This window comes from Phycodurus eques, chromosome 7 (genome assembly GCF_024500275.1).
Source record: "Phycodurus eques isolate BA_2022a chromosome 7, UOR_Pequ_1.1, whole genome shotgun sequence".
Lineage (NCBI taxonomy): Eukaryota > Metazoa > Chordata > Actinopteri > Syngnathiformes > Syngnathidae > Phycodurus > Phycodurus eques.
The window spans coordinates 28,129,145-28,154,881 of NC_084531.1; the positions used below are offsets into that span (position 1 = coordinate 28,129,145).

Consider the following 25,737-nt stretch of genomic DNA (forward strand, 5'->3'; position numbering starts at 1 on the left):
CGAGGGAGCGATGACGTTTTGCCGTTTCATTAGGACCAGACTGTCTCTGCAAATTAAGCGTTGAGGAGCTTCAGAGGAGTCGCACTCTCGCCACACCGCACGTTTGGCGTCATCAAAGTTGACCAAAATGATCCTTTACAAGAGCTGACCTCAAATTTCGCAACAAATTCCGTGTGCCGGTATTCGTTGCGTACTGTAGCTGGCAAGTGACTCTGCAGTATTCTTTCATGAATGCTGACTCGGATTGGGAAGATCTGCTTTGTGATAAGTGCGGAAAGATGATTCAAATTACATTTGTGCTGTGTGTTTTTCATTGTAACTGCAAAGGCCACCACGAGATAGGATTAAAGCGTGACTTGCTTTGAATGCCGTACTGTACAAATGAATAGCAGTGCAAAGCTATTCCCCCCCCCCCCCGAGAGGCTTTGGGGGGTAAATGACTGCAGGTATTGATAAAAGCAGTGCTGCTTGTTGCCAAAAGAAGGCTGCACTGCAGACGTGCCCCACACGGAGATATGCAGTGATGAATATTCCGAGCTCTTGGATCTTCGGGAACCAGGATGTTATCGGGACCTGCAACCGCACATGTGCTGTGTTTGTGAATGCCACGCTGAGTGGGCAAACATCGACGCCTCCCACCGACCTCCGCAGGCAGCCGAGCCAAGACCACATCAGTGCCGCATGCTGGGAAGGGTTCATATTAGGTCCTCCCCTCCCCACCTAGCAAGACCCTGGAATCGGCTGCCTCGGCCTGCCTTAGCACGCTTTTATTTTTTTTGGAGAGGAAAGGAAACACTTTCTTACACTTCTTTACGCAGCAAAATTCAACCACAAGGCACACAACACAGTCCATTAGCCTGTAAAACCTTTCATGTCCATATGAGAGGACTGCACTAGGAGCCATTATACAGCATACAGTGGTGCATTGAGATACAAGTGCTCATTTTTCGAGAACGAGCTGCAGTTCGGTCAGTTTTTTTTTTTTGCTTTGCCTTGCGAGCAAAAAACGTAAAGAGACCAGCACTATATGGTGGCCGCAAACAAGACAACTCACAGCAAGCAGCAGTTTGGCAGAGACTTAGCTATTCTTCAAAAAGTGGCTATGAGCAGTTTAATGCCACTACCAGATGACGTTTACTGTCACACTAAGCATAAATCAAAGAGAATCACATGTGTACACCCACATAGCTTTACCTTAAGAATATCCTAATGGGAAGCGCCATAGACAGGCGAACAAATAACACTTCAACCAACAGCATGCAACATGCAGACAGACAATATAAAAATACTCACAGATATTTATTATTTTTTTTATAGGTAAAAAAAAACACGTTTAAACTTCTTCCAAAAAAAAAAACACTTTAAATGCACTGTAAATGTATTCCAACAAACAAACAAAAAATGCAAGTCTAAAATGTGTAGGAAAAAAAATGGTAGTTTCAGCCTTAAAATACCCCTCCCACACACTGTAATCATATTGAAATGTATCTAAATACACATTAAAATGCATTGTAAATGTATTTCAACACAATAATCCGTGATAGGTGAACGACGATGTAGTGCGGGATGATTCTATATCTCAAAGCGATTCCAGGCTGTTGTTCCACCTTTGATTTGTTTGGATTTTGACAAAATAAAGAAATACATTTCCTCATTATAGTAAATCTCAGTACATCCTCGTTAAACCTTAAAAAAAGGTATATGTAAAGGTTTTATGCCTGCATTTTAGCATGTACTGTGATGTAAATACAAAAAAGTACTTCAATCAAAAAACTTGAGAGAAGTGAAAAATGGCAAATTTGATTGTTTTCATCATTCCTATATTCTTCTTTGTTTTATATGCAGTGATACATGATAAAGTGAATAGACATGCAAATAGCCAGGCAAAGAAAACCGTATAAACTTGGAAGTGAGATCAGAAGATGCCACGATGCTTTGTCTCCTCCATTCCGGTTTAGGTTAGGTTGTAGGGTTAGTGTTAAGGGGCGGGATTAACATTGGATCAAGGTTTGGATTAGGATTAGGACATAGGCCTCGGATCAGGCTCGGTTAAGGTCGGGGTTTTAGTTCAGAGTAGGGTAAGGGGTAAGGGTTTAGTGTTGGATTCAGTTTAGGGGTTATGGTTAGGGTTGGGAGGTTAGTGTTCGGGTTCAGGTTAGAATTATGATTAAAGGTTAGGAGGCAGAGTTGGGTTAGGGTTAGGGAATTGGGACTAACCACACTAATGTCATGCCCTTACTCTCATCTCAGGGGGTAGTTTCATATAACCACCTCGACGGACTCATGGTTATGGTCTTTGTTCGCAGCCTTGACCAAAAGGCTGCAAAGTAGATCCAGTGTGTCTCCTGCTGCTAAGTGGGGCTATGCTTGGACCTTTGTTGCTCTTCAACCTGCATCGAAATCTCAGGACGACACTTGTGGGGTTCAGTTGAAAGGCCAGCGTATCCAGGGCAGGCGCGTGACCTAAGGCCAGTTTATGTCCCGCAGCGCACTGATAGCCAGAATGATGTTTTTTGCATTACTCGCAATGTGTCCCCAGAAATGGAGCCATGTGTTTTTGAAATTGACAACGGTAGCCACTGGACACGCAGGAGTGAAGTCAAAGTCCTCCAGCTGACTTTATTGTTTTAAATCGTCATTGCCATTCAAAATGACTTGTTTGATACGAATAACCTCAACGGACAATGTTCTTTCTTTGTTTTCTTTCCATTGGCCCAAACGGCAATCAGCAGGCGTAAGAAAATAACCGCGGGTTAGCGTCTCCTGTTTGACCCTTGGAAAATAAACAGGCAAATGTCTCGAGCAGGAGCCTCTCTGGCAGTTTACGATGAGCTCTGCTCCGTTCTTCCAGGTGGCCGATGGGTTAATACATCTCGCAAACATGACGGAGTACCCGGTGGGGCTTTAGCGTTGTTTATTTTTCTACCTAGCGTCAAGCTTCAGAATTGTCCATATGAAGTGCTGTACTTAGCACTTAAGTCCTGTTGCGGCGTCCATGTTTTAGCCGTGAGTCCTGAACCTTCCCTTCTAAATTAGAATGCAACAGTTGGCTTGTATAGTGGCTCAGATTATCCACCGGAATCATGAATCAAGGCTGGAAATCACGTCAAACATTTTTTGCAATCGTATACGCAGAATATTGCCCCAGTGTTACTTAATACAAGCGTGCAAATTACTCTTTTGTGCTGAGTAGGCACTTTATCATCATAATAGTAACATTCCGGGGCTCGATGAGCCCATACAGATAATCTAAAAGCCAAAATATCATATTACACGCCTGACCGGTCTTGGATGTAGTATCCCTGCCCATCTTTGCTGTTTTTTGTTTTTTTAAGTTGCACAATATCTCTCTTCTCTCTGCTCTTTCTTTTTGCCTTTTTCTGAAACTCTCCTCTCCTTAAACGGTTTGATGCCTAATAACTTCCAGATGGAAGGGCAGGATGAAAGACAGACATTTTAGTTTGACTAGAAAGTCTAACAAATGTAAAAAAAAAAAAAAATAAATAATAATAATAATACATTGGCCATTTTACCTCCTGCAAAATTTGTCAAAAACTAAAGACTAAAATGAAAGAATGATGGAATTGTGGCAGTTTTTGCATTCCCAAAATCTAGTAAAGGGATATCTTTGTACTCTGACAACTCAACAGTTTTAATATACCGTGTAGCTCAGAAAGAGCCACTGATTTAACGCATGAGATTCATCGAGCTAGATTTATGATAAAGAACTCGAATGCTGAAGACCTCCACTGTGTTGTCATTTCCCCAACATATTTACTGACATTTTTAGTCAACAGTAATGCATTTATATCCTTGCCATCGCTACAGACCGCTACTTGATTGCAGTTTAATCTGAAAATGTCACAATCGGAGCGGGAATCTCACGTTTATCTTTGCAAACATGAGCGATTATTGATATTCTAGCTCTTTTTTTTTGTACTCTGATTGTTTAATGTTGACCTTTAATGTAATGTATAAAGTATAAAGTTTAATGTTGAACTTTTGTTTAAATGACAAGTGTTTGGAACCTTTTACAAAAACAGGACAAATAAACGGCTCTGAAAAACGTAATCTGTGTGAGTACCTCACATTCAAAAGAACAAAAGCAATCCACATCACTGGAGTTGACTTTGTGTTTAAAAAGATTCTCGTTGATGATTGATTGTCATCAATGATTCGTTGTTTAATACCATGAAGTAAGCACTCCATTGTGATTTTAATACTCAGGAAAGTAAGAAAAAAAAAAAGAAGTAGTATATGATTTTTTTAATGATGCGAGTCATTCAGCAAATTTGGACATTCCGGGTTATGTTTTTGAATCCAATTTTCTACAGTTCCCATTTTGTGTGATTGCAGATGTATGCCTAAAAATCAATTTCAACAATGGAGAACACTCAGAGCTTATTTGACTATCCTAGGCAGAAAGTCCGCTCCAAGGTGTGGGACCAGTTTGGGTTTTGAAGGAACCTGGAAGTTCAGTCATCAGTATAGCCTACATTTGAAACTAACCTATTATAACCCAGTTTGCAATTGCAAAAGATTCCCAACGCTTGTTTTGTTTAAGATGCCAAGGATAAGTACTTGGTCTGGAAGTTTGTGGTGTTGCCAGCGACCATGCTGGCTTTACAGTGTTTTGAAATGTTTTTGCAAGCCTGAGTGAACAGGGATCGTTTTGCCAGCGCTTTCGTCTGCGGACGAAAACGTTTCAAAAACGCATAGAAAAAAATGCAGGTTTTTACTAGGTTCTTATGTAAATGTAGCCTAAATTCATCAATAAACTGACCCTCTGCCAGTTCTGTTCCTTTGCACTCAAACTGCAGATGAAACACTGACGCTAATGTTGATTTAGAAACCAGAACCCGATCGTCTCCCTGTGTCAGGAAGTTTATTTTATCCCTTGAAGAAGAAAGCCGTGCCAATCACGTCCTATTCAGGAGGGCTCATGTCTTCCGACCAGCTAGTACTAACCAACAGATTTACCGTGGAAGTTTTGTTTTGTTGACCCTTTAGCATGTGCAACCATCCGACCTCTTCAGGATAGTAAGAACGCACGCTGAATGAGATGATCTGACAAACGTTGCATGATCGTGATTCTGATACATGACTACTTGCAAGGAGATTTGATGAAAATTCTTAATGACCTTGACATTTTTACGCCGCCTCTCAGTGACGTCCCGTCTTAGTCCTGCGGACATCATTTAATGGACATCTGGACAAAGCCCGTCCTACACAAATCTGGAGTTGATTGTTCCTGTGAAGTCATGCAAGGACATTGAAGAGGAGTGGGAATTCTGCCACGAAATTGTATTTGTTCTGTAATTATAAAGAGCGTAAATAAGCGTGACTTTCTCCAGTGTCTGCGTAATGTTACCAAAGCGCGTACAAAAGAAGCTATGCAAATGGATAATTGGGAGCTGATGTAAAAATTTTCATTCGGAGGGATCAAAGGCGGCGTTCGAGGGCTTCCTTTCGAGTACAATTAATTTGTGACCCACACGCTAAAGACTCGGGCCAAACCTTCCATTTCGCCCCACGGGCTGTTGGGTTTGAACACAGTGCTTTTTTTTTTATTTCTATGGGTCTAATCATTCATCCAATAACTTTGGTCCATACCAGCAAAATCATAAAGAAGAACTACACCACGGGCCTCTTTGACGTGTTGTTTGGCTACGGTTATTAACGATTCCCAGATGATACCTAATAGACTGAACGCTGTTCCATGTCTCAAAAAATCCATGGTTTTCGTTTTTTCTTACAGTCGTGAGATGTATTGTTTAAAGTCTATAAAAATCCCGTGTCTTGTTTGGGTCTACGATATCACTCAAATGTAAGATGAAAAGGCCCTTGCAGGTGAATCCTCAAAATGATCATCAAACTTTCATGCCATGCTCAGCTCGAATTAGTTGCCATAACTAATTTGGCGCCGACCATCTACTTAGGATACCTGCTTCTAATTTGGGCTCATTTTGGCAAATTCCTTCGTAAGAAAGCCGCCAATGAGTTGTTTTCCAGTAATTTACCAAAAGCACCAAATTGCAATGCTTCATAGATATCCACCGTCATCCCACTGTAAAACTCCTTCATCTGGGTCTATGTCAACATTTAAAGTGTTCTCTCTGGTTCTCTCCTCTGCAAAACAACAACAACAACAACAACAAAACCTTTCACACACTTTTAGCTTGGCTCCAGACTGCAGCAAATATTCATTAAAATAGTGTCGATGTCGAGGCTTGGTGGTGGACACGTGTCTAAGCTCCGTCAGCGATTTAGTGTGTCCAGCAGGAGGTCTCTGCCCTTCTCTCGTCAGAAGCGATGCCAGGACACCATCACCACTAGCAGCAGCAACAGCAGGAGCAGCAGGCTTTACAACAGCTGTGCAAATCCCAAAGCTGTTTTCTGGCCGCATTCCTGCAGCCCTCCCACTCGACCCATTTCTTCGTAACTCACACTTCCCTCTTTACCTTTACTGGCTTTTAATGATCAGCATGTTCTCCATCAAGTCTATCATCCGCCGCCTCTAATTGCTCATGTGAGCGTTTGGTCAGTCAAGGCAAATTTGGCCTTTGAAGCTGTCACTGAAATTATATTTGATGATGATGACTTGGAGTTTTGATTCTTAACAGGAAATGATCCAGTTGTGGTGATTTGGCATGTGGCCTAAGGATGGCCGTAAACCTCCAAACAGACTGGCATTAATGCTGGCCAAGCTGTGTACCTAAACCAATGGTTCCACCAAGCGGGACAGTGCACGGTTGATTTACTGTAACTCAGGTGGTCCTAAACAGACTGCCTGGTTAGGGTTAGGTAGGGTTAGGACATATAGTTAAGGTTAGGGTACCGGTAAGGTAAATTCGAGTTAGTTAGGGTTAGGGTTTGTATTGGTCGGTTACATGAAATTCATTGATTGGTTGACCTAATGATCACCTGTGTTACAATGGAATGAAAAGAAAGGACTGGGAATACAAATATAATTGCCATTTTCAAAAACACCCACGGAGAGAGGAATTTCTACAATTTGTGTCATTTGTTTTCATGGTTAATTAATTCATTAGTGAGTTTTACACTGTCATACTTCTATGATTTCATGTTATTAACGGAACTGACACAACTGTTGCTATCAAGCCTACAAACTCTGCAGTGGAAATGGGAGCCTGATAAGGTTTATTGAACCAGACCCTGAACGTGGCTGAATTGGACCCCTCTGTAGAAACATGGCACTTCTGATCAATTAGCGCATTCAGTGGACACATCGCCAGAGACTTTTTTTTTTTTTTTTTGCAACCGAATACATCAGTAAGTCCATCCATATTCATCCAAGGACACCTCGACAGTTATGGCTTTTTAGATTTAAACCACATTCTGGCTCTGCGGCCAACAACTCTATGTGTCAGGTATATGCTGTGTTCAGGTAGCCAAGGAAGATCAAAGCAAACCGTCATCAGGAGATTTAGAAATGGGGTATTTTTGGATCGCCTCTTGGTTCCCATCTGCGCAAGGTTGAGCCGTGACCGTGCAGAAGATTCTGTTTAATGCACATTTTATTTCGCTGTCAATCTTTCTCATGAGGCTGATGAGGCATGACATCTTTTCGCCAATGTTTGCAGGTTTTAGACTTTGATTGCGTGTTTAAGGTGCACCGAAAGGACATTTTGCATGCAGAAGGGGATTGATGCGTGCGCTAATTTCCCGGCGGGCAAACATTTACATATGCGGCCTATTTGGATTGGCAGGCGGCGGCGGCCCTCCCGATTGGCCGGCCTTCACGGTGGAACGACGCGAGACAGATTTGTCTGACTGTTGTGAAACGCGGAGAGTGTGATTAAAAACCATCTTTCCGCCACCTCCCACTTTGTTGGCTACCACGGGGTTCGCTCCTCCATCGCTCATATGCTCACAGTAGTTATTTCCACAGCGGGGTTCGCTGAGAGGAACGGTAGCCTGGGAAAACAAGGCCGAAGTGACCTGCATAGGGTTGCATCGTCCTCAAGGACTTAACAAAAGCTTTGGTGCTCGATCACACACTCGGGTGCGATCTAATTACATCCGATACAAGAGCTAACAAATATCCTGCCTCTACTAAGATAATAAAGCTCAGTTTCTGCCAGAGAGGTAAGAATCAATAAAGATTCAAGGAACTATATTTGGTAACCTAAAGAAGGCCATTTCTTTCCATAATTTGTAACAGTTCCCAGGTGATGTAATCAAAGGTCTTTGACATTCTTCTTTCAAAATACATAAAAGGATATATAACGAGAGTACCCTTGTGGCATTCTAGTGTTTGGGGGGGCAGTTCTCTCTTGTGCAAATGCCGAGTACGCATCTCGTCACCACGACGACCAGGGGCAGAGCGAGGGTCTACTCAGTGTTGACATATTTGCCGCTATATCTGCAATTTCTCTGACCCGTCTAATGATTTTTTTTTTTTTTAAAAGCGATAGTTTGTGATGTTAATGGAGACTTCTGGACAGTCTTGAGACTACATCCAGATCAGTAGATGTTCACTTCTCCGCGCCCAGACTGCAAATGAGTCACGCTTGTGAGAAGCCACCACTGGCTAATTTAACCATATCTCCCACCCGACTGGGAAAATCCATGAAGATTAGAATGTATTTTCATATGTGGAGGAAATCTGTTATCAGAAGCTAACGCTAATCTGTGCTAACACCGCAGCTCTGCTTACCCTTTGGCTTTGACATGATAGTGCCTTTGTGTAGTCACATGACCTGCCCGTCGCTTGAAAATGGCTGATCTTGGGCCTTCCTAGTCAAAAATTGGTCTGGGGCCACTATCATATGAATTCGCTGAATTCTGTGAAAACTGTGAAAAGACACAGTTTCAGAAATGGCCAGCTCACTAAAAACTTGATAGTGATTTAATTTCACACTAAAACTCAACTATTTCAATACAAGAAATTCAAAAGTAATTTCCCATAATCCCCGTAAATAGGTGCTCCAAGTGGCAAAGGAAGTCAAATCCTTTGTCTTTTGAGAACAGTTGCGATAATAATGACCTTCCTGGGCCTGATGTTCTCTCCGACCACAAAGCAAGGTCGGCCAAATGTGCCAGGAGGTTTTTGGTTTCTTTTCTTCACAGCGTCAGGCTCCCTGATCAAATTCAACATATTGAAGATAAATATACATGTGAGGCGTGCGAATCTGCTTCTCTTTAGCGGCCGGTCAGACGGTCTCCTGGAATCTGACGGGAGAGAACCGCAGAGTGGCCCAGTTATCGTTGGATTCCCCCAGCTTGTTTTACCGAGGGGCTCGCGTAGCAAACAGCGCCTGATAAGACGTCTCCCGTCGCGCTTCACTCACGTACGCCGAGTGTGGGGAGAAAACCCCGAGCTGCCGCTGATCCGAGATTACGTACCAATCTTTTTGAATTTTTAATCCAATCCAAATACAGGCTTGTGTAATGCCTATACACGTTAACGTGGAAAGAGAACAACGGGAGTGGGAAAATAAAGAAGCAAAGGCCAACACGACCATGTTGTGAGTGGTGTGTGGTGGGATTGTTTTTTTTTCCCCCCTCCTATGGTAATTTTATGATATGCCAACTTTATTGGCTGGATTTTATGCCTTACTTCAGACTTTGTAAAACCTTTATGCACCCACTAAACATATAGATAAATAATAATAATAATAATAATGTTTTAAGTAACATTGTAACATTCTTAACTGTCACAAACGTGTAAAATGTCAAGTTAACCACAGTTTATAAAACGCAATAAATGATGTACTCACTCTAAGCTTTTGTTACCACCTGAATTTATGCTCAAGAGGTGAGTCTCTTCACATAACGACAAAACCCAGCTCCCTTTCTGGTATACGTTCGGCATTATGTTGTTGTTGCTCATGTCGCTACGGCCGTGTAGTAGTGAGACGCCAGGACAGATAATCAGTCGATAATCATCTTAAATGTAGATTTGCCAAGGTCTGGTTTGACATCATGCACAACAACGCTTGATTTCCTGTCATTTGCAAGACTCGAGGCATTTTTTTTTTTTTTTACCAGAACAGACTGTTACGTTACAAGTTCAGGTAATAATGGTTTTGATGAAGCAGCATGTGGCTCATGCTTCTTTTTAAACACCCTACTCCAAATAACTAATGAATTCTAAGGTCGTGATCACGAGGCAGCTGCATGTTTACCGAGAGCACGACAGTAGCTGCCACCTTACTCAGAATTATGCTGCACTCGTGTGTTTGCTCTGTAAAATTTCTCCTCCCTTGCAAGACGCTTGGAGTTTCCCAGTGTTTTACAGATGTTTTTTTTTTTTTTTTTTTGCCACAACAGACTATAAATTGACAAAAGAGAACCAAGAGGGGGGATGCAGATCTTGCAGACATTGAGCTAAAAGATGTTGTCGTGACATTGCAGCTCAACTGCGAGCGTTATTCATTGTTCCTCTTCAGACTTTTACTTTTGCCTGTTTTGAAGCCAACGGCTGTGTTTTATTGGGTTTATGGTTTGCGGCTTGGCTAATTTTCCGACACCGGTTTTTCATTTGCGTACGGCCTCACGTCGTCTCGTGTGGGATCCGCTGATCTCCCGGACTGCAAGGGAAGACGACACCGACGAAGCTACCAATGGAAATGATAGCTTTGGGGCGCTTGGCTACAAATGGTCTGGACTTATGCAAATGCAGGGCGGGTTATCTGGGACTCCATTCCCACCGACGTGCCTCACGCTGAACACATGGAACATATTGTCCTCGTGTATCCTTACCACTTATCCAAACATGCTCACCACTTTATGAAGAACTTGAAACAATGTAGGGAGAGCATCTGTAGCACACTGCAAAGGTTTGAGGCTTTTCAAACTGGCGCGGAAGCCCACATTCATATCAACTGGGTTTTGAGGTGACGCAGTAGAAGCTCCCTTCCAAATTCTCATCTCTTATTTCCCCTCTACTGTTTCCATTTCATACCATAAATATGAAAGTTGTGCGTTTTTTTTTTAAAAACATTTTTTTATGTGAAGCATGTGGATGAACCATGGAGAGCAAAAAGAATCGGACCGTTGCTGCCAAATTGGAAAACAAGTGCAGTCTCCTCGAATATCATAGTGATTGCAATGAATGGATGTCTTATTGTAGAGCCCGAGCAATAGGCACATGTATCTTTGTTCAAAAGGGATGTATTTTAAACAACACTCACTCAGTAACGCCTCCTGGAGAGTTAGAAAAATGCGTCTCAGACACCACTTACAACGATCAACGTAAAATTAGGTAGATATGTCTGTCATATCAGAATGCACAAAAATGTTTCAAGGGTCTATATTTGGAACCTGAAGAGGAAGTGGTTCTAAAATGGACATTTTGGCCTCATAATTTCACAAACTCTGACTCGGGAATTCGCCCTCATGAGCCCCAATCGGATCCACAGATGTACGCCTCCAAATGGCAAAGCTTTTTTGTCTATGCCATGGCTAACCATGGGACCAAAGTTGGATGATCATTTTTTGAGGACTTGCCATGAAAAAGCGGGCACAGGGGCCTGTTAATTGCTGCTTGGAGCTTGGGCAGTTGAATTACATTGTACCTAGTTGCCCTTAAATATTTTAGACGTTATTCATGCAGAAACTGTTCCTTTTCTCCCCACATTGCTAATACTTGTCAAACAACTGCAGAGAAAACAAGCACATAACACTGCAGGCCCACTTATTTAACTGAAACTGATAAAATACTACAGCGCAAGCCAGCCCCGTGTGTGCGTTAAAGATGGAGTAGCTGCCTGCTATGGCTCTTGGTTTCCCCTTTCCTCGCGTGGTTTATTATTCTTCTCTTTGGCTCGCTTGCTCACTCCTACACACTACTCGTCCTCTGTTAGGAGTTACAATGCACGCCTCCCATCTGCTGAGACTGGAGCCTGAATGACCGCACCCCCCACCTCAAGTCTTCATCGCCTCGAGTGAACGATTTTACTCACACTCACTTTTTTTTTTTTAAGAAAGAGTCTGGTTTTGGATGATGAACATTATTTCCCTTGGCCATGCTCCTGATGGCAACTCAGGTGTTTGGACATTGCAGAAACAGGTTCTGTTTTCTGCCTGTTACGTTTATGGCATCAATGTTGAAAGACAAGCTTTTACACTCATGTATCAATATTTGTATTAGTCAACATTTCTATTTGTCTTTTCATCGCATTCTGGATGAGAGCTGGGAAAGATAAGCTTTTACTTTTGAAACTGACATCGGAATTAGTCGGCGAGTGCTGGAGATGATGACATATACACCGCCGAATGCCTGCATGAAGAGTGACTTAAAGAACGTGAAATGTAAACGGAGAAACGTCAGTTACAACAGAGCAGACTGGTGATTTTTTTTGTTTTAATAATTCCTAAACACTCGGGGGCTTATTTGCGTGGTATTTGGACACCGTCATATCGATACCTTTATTAGTGCTTTCTTCAATACCAGCTTGTTCCAATTTCTAATGAAATTTCAATTAACCTAAAAAAGAGGAGACTGTCAGTATCAGGCAGACCTCTGTAAGTCCACTGCAAATGCCTATTAAAACATAACCACCTTCATAGAGCTAAGAATAAACTTGTTAGGTTTAATCTGACTGTAATAATTTAGTTGCAGTAGGCCTACATCTGTAGCCAACACTTGCAAATAATTATATACTGCCGGTCCCCAGGGGCCCCATCTCGCATCTCTGCAGATCCTGCAGTAAATGGCTCGGTGGCTGACGGCTCGTGAGCTACATTTACGACTTTGGCGGGTTCCAGCCCTCTGTAGATAGCGCGCTTTTATTAAAACCACACCACAAGCAGCACATTACAGGGTATAATGCGCCACACTGTAGCGAACTGTGTGGTACGCCGCTGTTCCGCAGCCGCCACCGCCGTCAATGTCCTTTGTAGACAGACGCCATTCCTGTTTCCCCCGTGCTGGCATCCTTCCCGGTTCCTGGAGAAGTCATCCTCCTCCGTTTCCCTGATAGCCCACATCCTGCTAGAGGGCCTGCTTGGCCCAGATAAACAAAATCGGACGAGTCCAAAGATGCCTTTAAACAGCACCTGCTATGATATTCTTGTTTGACTGTCATGTATCCTTCGATCTGGTCTGCTTTGCTTTCGACTTTGATATGATCATTATTCAACCACTCGTGTTTTCATCTTCTGCTTAGGTGATGGCAACAGATGCAGACGGCGGCTCTTTTGGCTCCATCACCTACTCCCTGAGCTCGGGCCTGAACAGTGCCACTACCTCTCACTTCACCATTGACAAAGAGACCGGCGTCATCTGCACTCGCACCGCACTGGACCGCGATCAAGGCCAGAGCAGCTACGACTTCACTGTTACTGCGGTGGACGGGGTGAGCAGTGGCTTTTATAAAAACAATGTTTTATACTAATGCGTCCCATAAACCCAGCAGCACTCCACGTGTTAGCGTTGCGGGCCACAGGGTAAAGACGTGGCGGCCAGTCATCAGACGTGAGCATCTTGGTCGATTTATGCCATATATTTCTATGAAAATACAAGCTGAGAAATGAAAGAAAATGACGGCCATGTTAAAACGATTAGATGAGGAGGGAACGAAATGCCTCAGCTGTCAGGCAGTAATATTTTATTAGGTTGAACGGCTGCCTCCTTTGTTTTTGCCACCTGGTCCAAATGAAATGGCCGCATTGTATTCAGCGCAAATGAAAAGCCTTATAAAACAGACTGCGGAAAAGACCTTGCCCTGGGCAGGCCTCTCCCAGGAGAGACTATCAATCTGACCTGTTGGGACTATTCTCCGAGGTCACTCTATACATAGAATATTTTCACCGGGGTTTATTTCTGCACCATAAATACGGTCTACTTGCAACGCTTGTGAGTGTTTGGTGATTTATCTGACATGACGGCATAAACTAACAAGAGAGGTTTTTGTTTCTCGGACAGGGGGGACTGAGTACGCTCGCCTACGTGAAGGTAGATCTGCTAGATGTGAATGATAACAGACCGGCCTTTTATCCGGTGAGCTACGCTGTCAGTCTGAGCTCGCAGAGCGCTCCTGGGACCTCTGTGGTCCGAGTGATCGCCTATGACCCAGATTCAGGAGAGAATGGCCGGATTACGTACAAAACTGTATCCGGAGGGTCTTCCCCTTACTTCACCCTCAACAAAGACACAGGTTTGTACATCGAAGTGTGTATTTTCTCCACTGTAACATCCATTGTACACAAAGAATCCATTCAATGTACAATCTTGTTTGTGCAGGTGTGATCTCTCTTTCTCGGTCTGTCCACGGCAAGGCCAACTCTGTCATACCAATGGTGATCTCAGCCCAGGACAGCGGAGGTCTGGCCACCCTGGTGAACGCCAAGGTCAACATCAGCGTGGTAGCGGGGGTAGTGGCACCCCCTGTGTTTGAACAGGCTCAGTACTACTTCGCAGTTTTTGAGGATGTCTTGCAGGGGACTGTCGTGGGCAGTGTCCTGGCCAAGAGTAAGACAGGTACGCTCCAGATTCACGTTACCCAGATGATACATCCCATTTTACACAGTGCCAACATACACACTTACCTCAGAATTCACATCATTCAAAAATTCCATGTTACTAATGTGTTTATACATTCATTTTCCCAAGCTTTTATACACACCCTTGAAATTGAAAAATGGCATCTTCGAGCATGCTAAAGTGCTTTTCACAGCAGCCTCTTGGGTGATGATAACTTCTGGTTTGCGTCTCATTTCCTCCGCTTGCTAGGCCCCCTCAGAGATATGGCCTATACCATCAGCTCCGGCGACCCCACGGGATACTTTACAGTGGATCCAGACACCGGGGCCCTGCGAACCAGTCTCTCCCTGGATCACGAAGCCCGGCCCACGCTTGACTTGGAAGTGCAGGTCCGCACTGGGAACCCCCCCGCCTTTGGCCAGACCCGGGTTCACATCAGCGTCGAGGACGTCAACGACAACCCCCCTGTTTTTTTTCTCTCGTCCTCCGAGTCCCTGTTGCTGCCAGAGCAAACAGAAATGGGGACTGTGGTATATCGCGTACAAGCTGAGGACAGAGACTCTGGAGCAAATGGCCAGCTGTCCTTTGACCTGTCATCTCCGAGTGGCATCCAGAGAGCTTTCAGCATAGAACGCAGCAGTGGGGATATACGACTGGTGGGGGCCCTCAACTATGAGCGTGTCCCCCGCTATGATCTCCAAGTGATCGCCAAAGATAGTGGAGTGCCTCAGCTCAGTGCGACCTTTATGCTTGTGGTTCATGTCCAAGCGGAGAACGACCAGGGACCCGTGTTTGATACTCTCACCTACAGAGTGGAACTAAAAGAAGGCACTCCGATTAATACACGCTTCCTGCGGGTCCGGGCCCTCAACAGAGAAACATCAGGCTCCGGTTACTTCAGCCCTCTTTCATATCACCTGCGACCTGATGGCGACGCTGCCGGCTTCGGCATTGCTTCGGACAGTGGCTGGCTCTTCGTGAAGGGCGCGCTCGACCGCGAAGTCAAGGACATGTATCTCCTGACCGTGCTGGCCAGTGCAGGTCACGGACAGCTGAAAAAGACCGGCAGCGCCACCGTGAGGATATCCGTGACAGATGAGAACGACAACCCACCTCGGTTCACGCAACCCAGAGTCTTCATGGCTGTGAAGGAAAACTTGCCGGCGGGGACGGGCTTCGGTCACGTGTTGGCCAGCGATCGTGACAGCGGCTCCAACGGACGCCTAAGCTACCGCCTGGCTTACCCTGACCGAAACTTCCAGATAAACTCGCACACAGGTTAGTTGCAAAAAGGGACGCACTGGGCACTGGGAAATGGAAGCACATTAAATCCCTCGCTAACTTTTTGATACAGCAACCTGGCTGTTACTGGAAAATGGGTTGCTATTCCTTCAAAGGATGTGTCAATGCGGTTTTGATACACAGACGTGAAAATCATTGTGGAGCTTGTCAAGGGGCAGAGCTGGACTATGCCCTGGACTTTTTTCCAGTCATTTAAAGGCCACAACTAGACAAACAACCATTCACACTCACATTCAATTCAAAGTTTTCAATTGCAGCATGTTTTGGATAAGGGAGGCACGGGGGAGAACATGCAAACTCCACGAAGAAATGTTTCAAAAGTTTGGAACCCAGTGCTCTTAACTATAAGGCAGATGTACTAAACAATATATGTCACCATGATGCCCTCAGAGGCATATACAGTATCTCTGTCAAATCCCGTCAGATCACATCACGTAATGATTTCATGCCATCAGGTCACAACCGGGCCAATTGCTTTCGTTCTTGGCGGAAGACTGCAAATCAAAGATGCAAATGTTTTAGTATGATACATTTATGCCACATTTCAATTATTCAGATAAAAAATCAATTCAAGCTATAATTGCGTCTTCCCCCGCTGCGGTGAATAATTCAGACAGTGGCGACAGTGCCTCGTTGCGCTCTAATTGGCCTGCTGACTCTGTTAGTCCGTGGGAGGAGACGCATACTTTGATTTGTGATCACTTTCTGGCAACTTAGCAAGCCTCAACAGCATCTGTCAAGCTCACAATGTGGATCTGCTCGTTGCAGATGTTCTACATCATATAGTACTCAGGTTTCATCGGATCAAAACCTGTTAGCTGGCCTCCCTCAGTCGTACAGTACATGAGCTCTAATGAAGCCTCACATCTGCTTTCAGGTGAAATGAGCACAAGGGCCACTTTGGACAGGGAGCAGCAGTCCAGCTACCAGCTGTCGGTGGTTGTGCAAGACGGAGGCTCACCTTCACGCAGCGCCACCGGAACCGTCTTCATAAGTGTGCTGGATGACAACGACAACGCGCCAGCATTTGTTCAAAGCCACCCGGGAAAAAAACTCATCCTAAAGGTGACGCCACAAGACCATAGACGAACATTTAATTATCAATTAACTATCAGTCATAACTTTGGTGAGATTTACTTGCCTGATTAACAGGTGTCGGAGGGTCAGTCCTCTGGGTTTCTACTGGGCACAGTACAAGCCAAAGACCCTGACGAAGGAGAGAATGGCACCATACTCTACTCTTTGTCAGGTACAATACCAACATAGGGAAAACAGCAATGGCTTTGTTCTACAGTCAACTGTCTTCGAAATGGTAAACGTGCACCGGCATAATGTGGCTAAAAATACATATAGCTATGACTAACTATCAGCCGGTGACCTGGGTGTTATGTTGTAATTTATTTAATCAAACAGAAATGTTCTTTTTACTCAAATACCTTTAAATAGTGAAATCAGAGAAGAAGAATCTCTTCATTTTTTTCTAGAGCTGTATTGTAAACATTTGGACCCCCACGTCTTCTAGGTCCGAGGGCAGAGCGCTTCTTCCTGAACCCCAACACGGGCGAGCTGCACTCGTCATCACCCCTCAGCCACTCGGAGCGCCCCGAGTACGAGTTGACGGTGACGGCGAGCGACCGAGGACTGCCGCCTCGCAGCGCCTCCTGCTCCGTCGCCATCCAGGTCAGACCCGAGCCGGAGTCGCAGTCAGTTTGCGGTGGGGGGCCAGGAGCCGCGGGCCCCTCAGACAAGGCTCGTTCTCGTTTTCTACCCTTGTGACAGTTCGAAATGTTTTTTTTTTTTTTTTTTATGGAAAAGTGGGTGTGAATCAAACACTCCCAGCCGGCATATGTGATGAGTGCCAGCTGCGATTGAGGTTTTTCACGTTGACTTCAACACCCTTTCAATGCAGTAGCCCTTTTTTTACATTGAGTGGTAGTGCAAAATACCCCTTTTGTCAGCGTATTATTTTGGGAGTCCCTCTTTTAATTTGTAACCCAGAGCTGTAAGCCGACACTGAGGAAGGAACATAACGGTTCCAGGAAAATAGAGTTGCCAGATAAACAAATTTATAGCTGACTTTTTCCCAGGATTTAAAGACATAATTGTTAAATAATTGGATTAAACAACGCCGTGTTGTTCTTGCCTGCCGATGCGTTTATTTTACGTCGTTTAATCATCTTTTGGCGATTATTTTGTAAGGCGGTTGACATTTATAGCTGGAACGGCTCACTTTTTCCATCTAATGTGGAAGCAATTTATAGCTTGTCATGTCACATATTGTCTAGGCCGACTTACTGCGGTGCGCTTCCTCTATGATGCAATGCTGTTCGTCCAAATGTGGACATTTCTATAATTATGTTTTGAATGATTTTCTTTCATTATTTTATTTTACAAATATTTTTCATTTTCATTCATTCTTGGAATTGCTGTTAATTACTATTATGCTGAGAAACAAATGTCCTTTTTGGGGAGTTTATCATGCCCAGTGTGTGTATCCTGGTGACCATTTTCACCGATCAAAAGTGAAATTGGGTGGATCAAAACAGGAAGCATGGAAGTCTCAAGGACCTATGTTGGCAAGTGAACAGGAAATCAGTCTTTTGGGGATTTTGGGCTGTCTTTGTCAGTTTCTGCTCGTTGTTACTCACTAAAACAACCATTTTTAAATTTGAGGGCTTGTACTTTGACAAACACCTACTGGGGAATTTGCCCAGAGCATCCTTAATCGGAAGCAGGTATCCGAGAATGATGGGAGACTTTATATTGCCAAGCTTATTGGCCGACACTACGGTGTCAAAATTTTCACATTATTTTGAGGATTCCCCATGAACTAAAGATTTTAGTAATACAATTGAAGACAGTGAGTTCCACAGCGTAATACCGAAGGCTGCTGAAGTGTAACTTTTACTTCTTTTTGTCCGGCACTGACACAAGTATAAGATTAAATGGGCTTAATGTAAGCGGCCTGTCTATTAAAAGAAAAAAGAAAAAAAACGAAAAAAAACCCCGCTTGTAACTGGCTTTATTACTCCTCCGAAAACACATACACACTTGCCATCAAGTGCATCAGATCTGTTTCTGCTTGGTCCAAAAAAACCATGACATATTTTTGGTTCTGTATTTCATGTAATTATAATTTGCCATCAGGCTTTGTCAAAGGAACATTGGATTCATGCTCTTGGCTCCTCATACAAGCCTCATGTTTTTTTATTGCTAGGTTCTCAGCATGAGCAGACCCTCTTCAAAGACCAACTCGCATACTATAGCGTTCAACTCTGTGGAAGAGGCCAGGCCGGGTTCAGTCGTCGGTTCCGTCCGACTTCACGATGGAGAAACTCTGGCGGAGGGCGAGGTTACTTACATGGTGGTGGGTGGTACCGACAGGGACGGGACCTTCGTGGTGGATCGTTTGACCGGAGACGTCTTCCTCGCTCGGCCACTCGACTATGAGCAAGATGCGCACTACACGCTGAAGATCGAGGTCGACGACTTCTCTCAGGCCCCGCCCATCAGCACCTTGGTCCACCTGGACATTAACGTAAAGGACAGCAATGACCACGCCCCTCAGTTCCCCGAGGACCCCATCACGATCGTCATCTCGGAGAGCGTCCAGCCGGGTACTTCTGTCTTCACGTTCCAGGCCACAGACAAGGATGGCAGCGGGCCCAATAGTGACCTGAGGTACTCCATCCTCCAACAGTTTCCGGACATACCCGGTCTGCTCACCTTGGACCCTTCCACTGGGGTTTTAACCTTAAACCAAGAGCTGGACCACGAGGTCAACCCCAGCCTGATCGTGGTGGTCAAAGCAACGGACTCCGCCCTGGACGCCGGCGAGAGGCAGTGGAGCTCGGTCACGGCGAGGATTTACGTCACAGATGAGAACGACAACACGCCGGCGTTCACCTCGCCGACGGCAGGTCAGCGTGATGGAGGACCAGCCCATCGGCTTCGTGGCGCTCTACGTCATGGCCAGGGATGCGGACAAAGGGGAGAACGGCAGGGTGACATATCGAGTCCAATCGGGCAACGCGGATGGAACCTTCAGCCTCAACCCCAACACTGGTAAGTCCTGCTCGTGGAAGGATTGGTATTGGTGGGCCAATTTGCATGCCTAGAGTCCTACCACAGGAGTCGAGGCGATGGCTAATCAGTGTTGTCAACAAATGGTCTGACCCCTCGAGCAAAATACTTTTTCAAAAATATGACGAGCAACAACTCTTGCGACTAGTTGTGGAGTTACTTGGAGACTTGCGGTGACTCTGAGACTCGGGATTCGAGTGTGGGTCTGTAGCTCTGCTTTGAAATGATAGTGCTCCTGTCTATCTCGGCGACTCCAGCTATGGCTTGAAAAATGGAAGATCTTCGGCCAGCCTAGCTGACAAGTCAAGGGCTGAAAAACTCAGTGTAGAGACTGTTATCATAGATATTAGCCAAATTTTGAAATCGCAATTTGCAGACTTCAGAACAGCACAATCACAGATACAATTTCAATAATAGGCACGTAGCAAAATATTTAGTTGGACGTGTAAATTCACCCTTCACGGTTGGTAAATGCACTCCAGAGACTCTGCCCAACCAATCTCTGGATGAAAAAATGCTGAGATTGTGAGCCAGCTTGAACATGCACTCACAATCCTTTTTTTGTGGCCAAAAAATACTAAATTGTGGCCACCAAATAGACATTTGTGGCCACAAATTAGGTATACGTTGCATTCAGAATGCTAAATCGTGGCCACAATATAGCTATAAGCCAAGTAAGTTTGCAAATGAGAATCTGTTCTCAGTTGACTGGATGAATAGATTAAATAAATGCAATTCTTTAAATTACATCGGCCAGCATTATTGATCATTTCCGAAGGACCTGGGCAGATTAGCTTGACGTTGCAGCACATAGGGGCTGAAATCTGATTGGACAAAAACAAATCTGCCATCCACATACACGCACTGGAAGTAGTGCAGTCAAAAGAAATACGAAATAAAGAGAATAAACTGTTGGGAGTAAATAAATACTATTTCAGGGAACAACTATTATAATTTAGGGTGTGAAACGCTAGTGAAAGCTGAGAGGAAGATTGCATCCTGACTGAGGATTCGCCTACTCAGTTTTTTCCAATTGTCTTATCTAAAAAAATGACTGGAGAAATGATTGACACATGGCAACTACTGCAGTATACTAAATTGGAACTACAGGATTCATTTCAATCCTCAACTCAAGCTTCTTTTTGCAGCTTCTTTGCATATAAAAAAAAAAAAAAAACTCACTGGAACATCCATCGCTCTCGCTCTCATTTTTTATATTTCCACTACCTGCTGTGAATTCCATTCCACCGGCGCAGCAGACGGCCCGCACGTGTTCACCTGTTCATGTCATTACACGGCACCCCTTTTGAAGAATTTGCAGCACCTGTAATTGTCTCTGCGCGCTGCTTATCTGTTCACCTTTGAACGGCGAAGTTGCCATTCTCACCCGCCCGCTTCCCTTGATCGCCGACCGTAAACACGCAAACTCTTGTCGTCCTCTGCGAAACGTCTGAGGAGATCGCAACTCTTGTTACACCTTTTTTGACCGATTCCGCTCAGCTGGAGGCCATACAGATGATGCGGGCCTGACAAATATGAAACACACACAAGCAAGAGCGCGCACATACACATCATCATCCATGAAAGAGCAAAGAACCTCCCGCTCGGGCTTCTGGGAACCATTAGAGGAGGGGGGGGGGGGGGATCAGTTAGGCATGTTTATATGTGAGCGCACGTGTTTGTGTGCGACTGTGCGCTCGTGTTGCTCGTCAAAAACGCTGACCTCGGGCGATTTGGTCCTGTGGGCTTTGTTGTGGCGTCGCAGACACGTGTCCGGCTCCGCCCACCTCCTCGTCCTCAAATCGCCTCGCGGGAGTGGAAACATTCGCGGGCCTGTCGCGCCCGTCACAAGTGCTTTTCATGCGCACTTGTTGTTTGTAGATGGCAAATGGTTTGCTCCCGTTTGGGGGTTAGTGATGCGGGAAGACCAGGGACCGAACCGCTCGTCCATTAGTGTGCTTCAAGGGGAGTTTGCAGTTTTTAAAACTGCTAGCAAGATTTGAAAGTAGCCTCACGCCACTCCGACCAAAGCCAAGCCCCTCACTAACGGGCACTCTACGTAACATGCGCTGTAAACAAACTGACGTTAGCCGCGGCTGCTACATAGTCGTAGTCGTGATTTTATTCTGAACATGCAAATGTTAAACGACGTATTATGGACAAGTACAACAGAATTATAGTACAAAATGAAACAGTCGTGGAAAAGAAAACAGCACAATCATTTCACTTTGTGTATCTGGACTTACTCTGGTAGCATGACTTACTCGAATTAGATGGTTTCTACAACACGGGTTGTCTCCGATTGGTTGTTTTTCCTCGGGTTTGGTAGTTTCTTACAGGTCAAACACTGTCAGGAAAACTTCCCCTTTCATTGATCCCAAAAAATATTGTTCTTTTAAAACTAATAATGTATCTTTGTTCATTCGTCTATGCAAGCAAACCATTAAAGAACAATTCAATGCCCATCCACTAGACAGCAGAAGATGCAATTCAAATTCGTCGCAGCACCGTGATATTGCAGATTTTTTTCTGTGGAACTTAATCGAACTGCTGTAATACTGCAAAAAAAATAAATTCACAATCTGTGGTTTATAGTATTTGTTTTTATGGGCAGTTATTTGTGCTTCGGTATTGCAAAAGGTCCCGCCTCTTAAAGGAACAGATAGTACAATACATTGAATTGTTCCTCTATTTTGTGTTTTAAAAAATGTGTTTTACAAGTTGAAATGTGTTTGTAGGAGGGTTATAAAAAACTTTTTTTTTATATGGTCTCTCTATATCGGGGTCTCTGAATGGGTCTGGAATGTATCCCCGCGATAAACGGGGGTCCACTGTATATACTTTTCGTGATGTGTGGCTATTTTGTCAGAGTCAGACGGCGCGATCGCGATCTCAAGTGGACTCCCCACGCTCGAAACACGAGGCAGCTTGATGCCTCGTGATAAATGCATTTCATCCAAAGTGTTGTGGCGCCACAAAGCATCCACATAGGCTTAAAATGTTAGAAACACCCCGATGAAATTTCCCCTTTCCCACATCTTTTGTTTATTTAATTTTTTTTTACCTTTCACATGTGCTATGAGTGATCGGGGACATAGCTGGATCACGGCGTGAGTCAAAGAAAAAAAATTCAAAGCAGTAACTCGGACCAGATTAAAAGCTCAAGGGCAAAACTATCAGCGAGAGCATCCAAAACAAACCGGCGTCGGCTTTCTCTTTCTTTCACTTAGCGATTGAAGGCATGAAATTGAAAAGGAATCAATGCAAGCTCGTGCTTTAAAGGTTGAAAATAAAAGACTAGAAGTGACCCCTAATTTCCACAGTGCACGGCAGGCCTTGATGTTGCGTGTCTGGAGCGTGTGTTTACGCCGCCGCGCTCTGCTGTGGAAAATCTTATAAAAAGTGGCCAGATCGTTACAGGCTACTAATGTGGTGGTGGGGGTAGTCACGAGCGTTCAGGTAGGCAAAACTCAGCGTGTGTGTGTTCTTTTATTCGCCCCTCACATGGCAACTTTTCTTACTTTTTGCGGGGGACTGGTTGGAGAGCGATATGTTTTATTGCCGCTGATGATTTCAGCATGTTTTCATGGTTGTCCTGTGTTACATAGATAGACTACTTCCATAAAGTTAGGGATAACGCACTATACAGGTGAACGGAATTTCACCTCATTTGTCCGACTGTTCAATCTTTTACAACTTTTCGCACAACTTGCAGTTCTCTAACAAGGAGGTGAAGGGCAAAATTCACAACAGGTGTTTGATTCATGAACGCACCAATACTCTTCCTGGTTCCATTAGAACATTTCTGACCTCATGAGACCAAGACGACACCTAAAAATTGATCCACAGTACCCCGGAGGATGTCGTCAGAAGGAACTGGCCCCTGACCTTAGAGTGTCAACAACAGGTTGCAATAGATGCACATAGAGTCTGGAAGAGTCACAGAAAGGCATCGAAGTGGGCGTCCTTGGCAATGGCAGAATCAGGAACTCATCCCCCCCCCCCCGATTCTTCCCTCTCGCAGGTTCTTTGTCTATCTTCAAACCTCTGGACCGCGAGGACCAGGAAGTCTTCAACCTGACCATCGTGGCCGAGGACCACGGCGCCCCCCGCTGCTCGTCCAGCCAGCTGCTGCGCGTCTACGTGGTCGACGTCAACGACGAAGTGCCCCGGTTCGAAGAGAGCCACTACGAGGGCCAGATCGCCGAGAACCAACCGCGAGGGACCGCCGTCTTGACGGTGTCAGCCTTCGACCTGGACCAAGGTGAAAAAGCCTGCATATACTGTCATATATAATACATCAACACACTAAATTTTAGGTTTGTCGTCACGCAATGAGTTAGCGTTACCTTTGATTAGGTACATGGCTCAAAGGCATACCGAGTTCTTGCGTGGAACGTATTGGCTAAGGGACAGGAAGTGTAACTGCCTGGCGCTCTCGCCACGTTCTGTATCTCCTCCGCAGACAAACACAGTGCAGCTCTGCCTCCGGCTTGCGAACGTCCCGGCGAGCAATGTGCTTTTGGCACTACGTTCAATGTGTTAACTCATTAAAAAATGCGTCGAGTGAATGTGAAAATAAGCGCAGCCCAGAAACAAAACAAAACAAAAACACCAGCGCAGTGCCAACACATCTTCTTGAGACGTTTAAAGTCTCTCCCGCGCGGCCTCTTCAGATGAAGCCAAAGCAGTTTGCTGTTTTTATAGCGTCATAATTCAGAATCTGCAAACTGTTACTGTTGCACGACTGCGACGTTTGTTTCATATAAAAAAGACAAACTACTGATGTTGCACTTTCCTAAAAACATGTCTCAATCCTATTTCATTGATTTATTGTTTTTAAATAAGACACTCCAGCTAGAGTACATCTATGGTACAAACATACAACTGAAACGATGACGCGTAGCATTTACGAGAGTTTTCCTGCAGATTTTGGCACATTTAGGATCAAGATCAATCCCAATTTTCCAAAATATACTGTATAACAACCGGCAATAGGGCAAGATTTGTGAGCCACATCTCACAAAGCAAAGAACGATATAAATTATGGTACGATGACAATTAAGTTAGAGGTTTAGACCACGTCGTTCTTACAATTGCATACTCCCATACGTCCAACAAGCATTCTTTTCCTGTGCTTTTTTTTTTTCCTAAATGAGGACCATGGAGGCAGGGGTTGTATTTCCGCATGCCGTGACTCAGACGCAAATAAAGCAAAAAGCATTGTAAACTTTCTATCCAAAAGTAATTAGCGAAGTAAACAAGGCGAGTTTTCCGCCAGACACCGTGGCATGCAAACACCTGGAGAAGCCTCGTTGCCAAGTTGCTTAGGCAGCAAATAATAAACAAGGGGATGAACATGTAATTACACATCTTTATGCACAGTCTTTTTACAATAAAGGAATATTTGTGTATTTCTCCATAAGGATCCAACGGCAAGGTGACATATGGTGGCGTCTCAGTTGAGGGTTTTACTATCAACCCGGTGACAGGCGTCATCACCACCACTCATCCACTGGACAGGGAGCTGCGGGAGTACTACACCGTCACAGGTAAAGCCTTGCTAAAGTTTAGCAATGTCCGTTAAGGGTATTTAAATGAAAACATTTTTTTTTGGGCCCAACAAAATGTTGGTGAGCTAGTGGTAATCACATCTGGCCCATAGTTCACATGCACAGATCTACACACTAATTGGCAAGTGCAATTCGGTCGGCGGCTTGGAGATGAAGTGCTGCCATCACAAGTGAAAATGCAGTTGATGTCTTTATGGAAGCTGACTTTTTTTCTTCACACTGTGGGCTCGTAATAGCCGCTCGCCTCGTCGCAACCCCCTACTTCCCGGTTGTCATGGCAATGATAGCCTCACTGGGCATTGGCCCCACAGTATAGGGGGGCGGAGG

The 25,737-nt window shown here is 44.6% G+C and overlaps 1 protein-coding gene across 1 annotated transcript in view; it reads left to right on the plus strand.

Moving 5' to 3' along the window:
- LOC133405251 (protocadherin-16-like) overlaps nt 1-25,737 on the plus strand; it is a 101,902-nt gene that overhangs the window by 67,793 nt on the left and 8,372 nt on the right. The window contains 11 exon segments of the mRNA XM_061682070.1: nt 13,137-13,325; nt 13,895-14,126; nt 14,213-14,449; nt 14,702-15,730; nt 16,632-16,819; nt 16,907-17,003; nt 17,277-17,434; nt 18,972-19,670; nt 19,672-19,819; nt 23,862-24,101; nt 25,264-25,389. Of these exon segments, the coding sequence (XP_061538054.1) occupies nt 13,137-13,325; nt 13,895-14,126; nt 14,213-14,449; nt 14,702-15,730; nt 16,632-16,819; nt 16,907-17,003; nt 17,277-17,434; nt 18,972-19,670; nt 19,672-19,819; nt 23,862-24,101; nt 25,264-25,389 (3,343 nt within the window).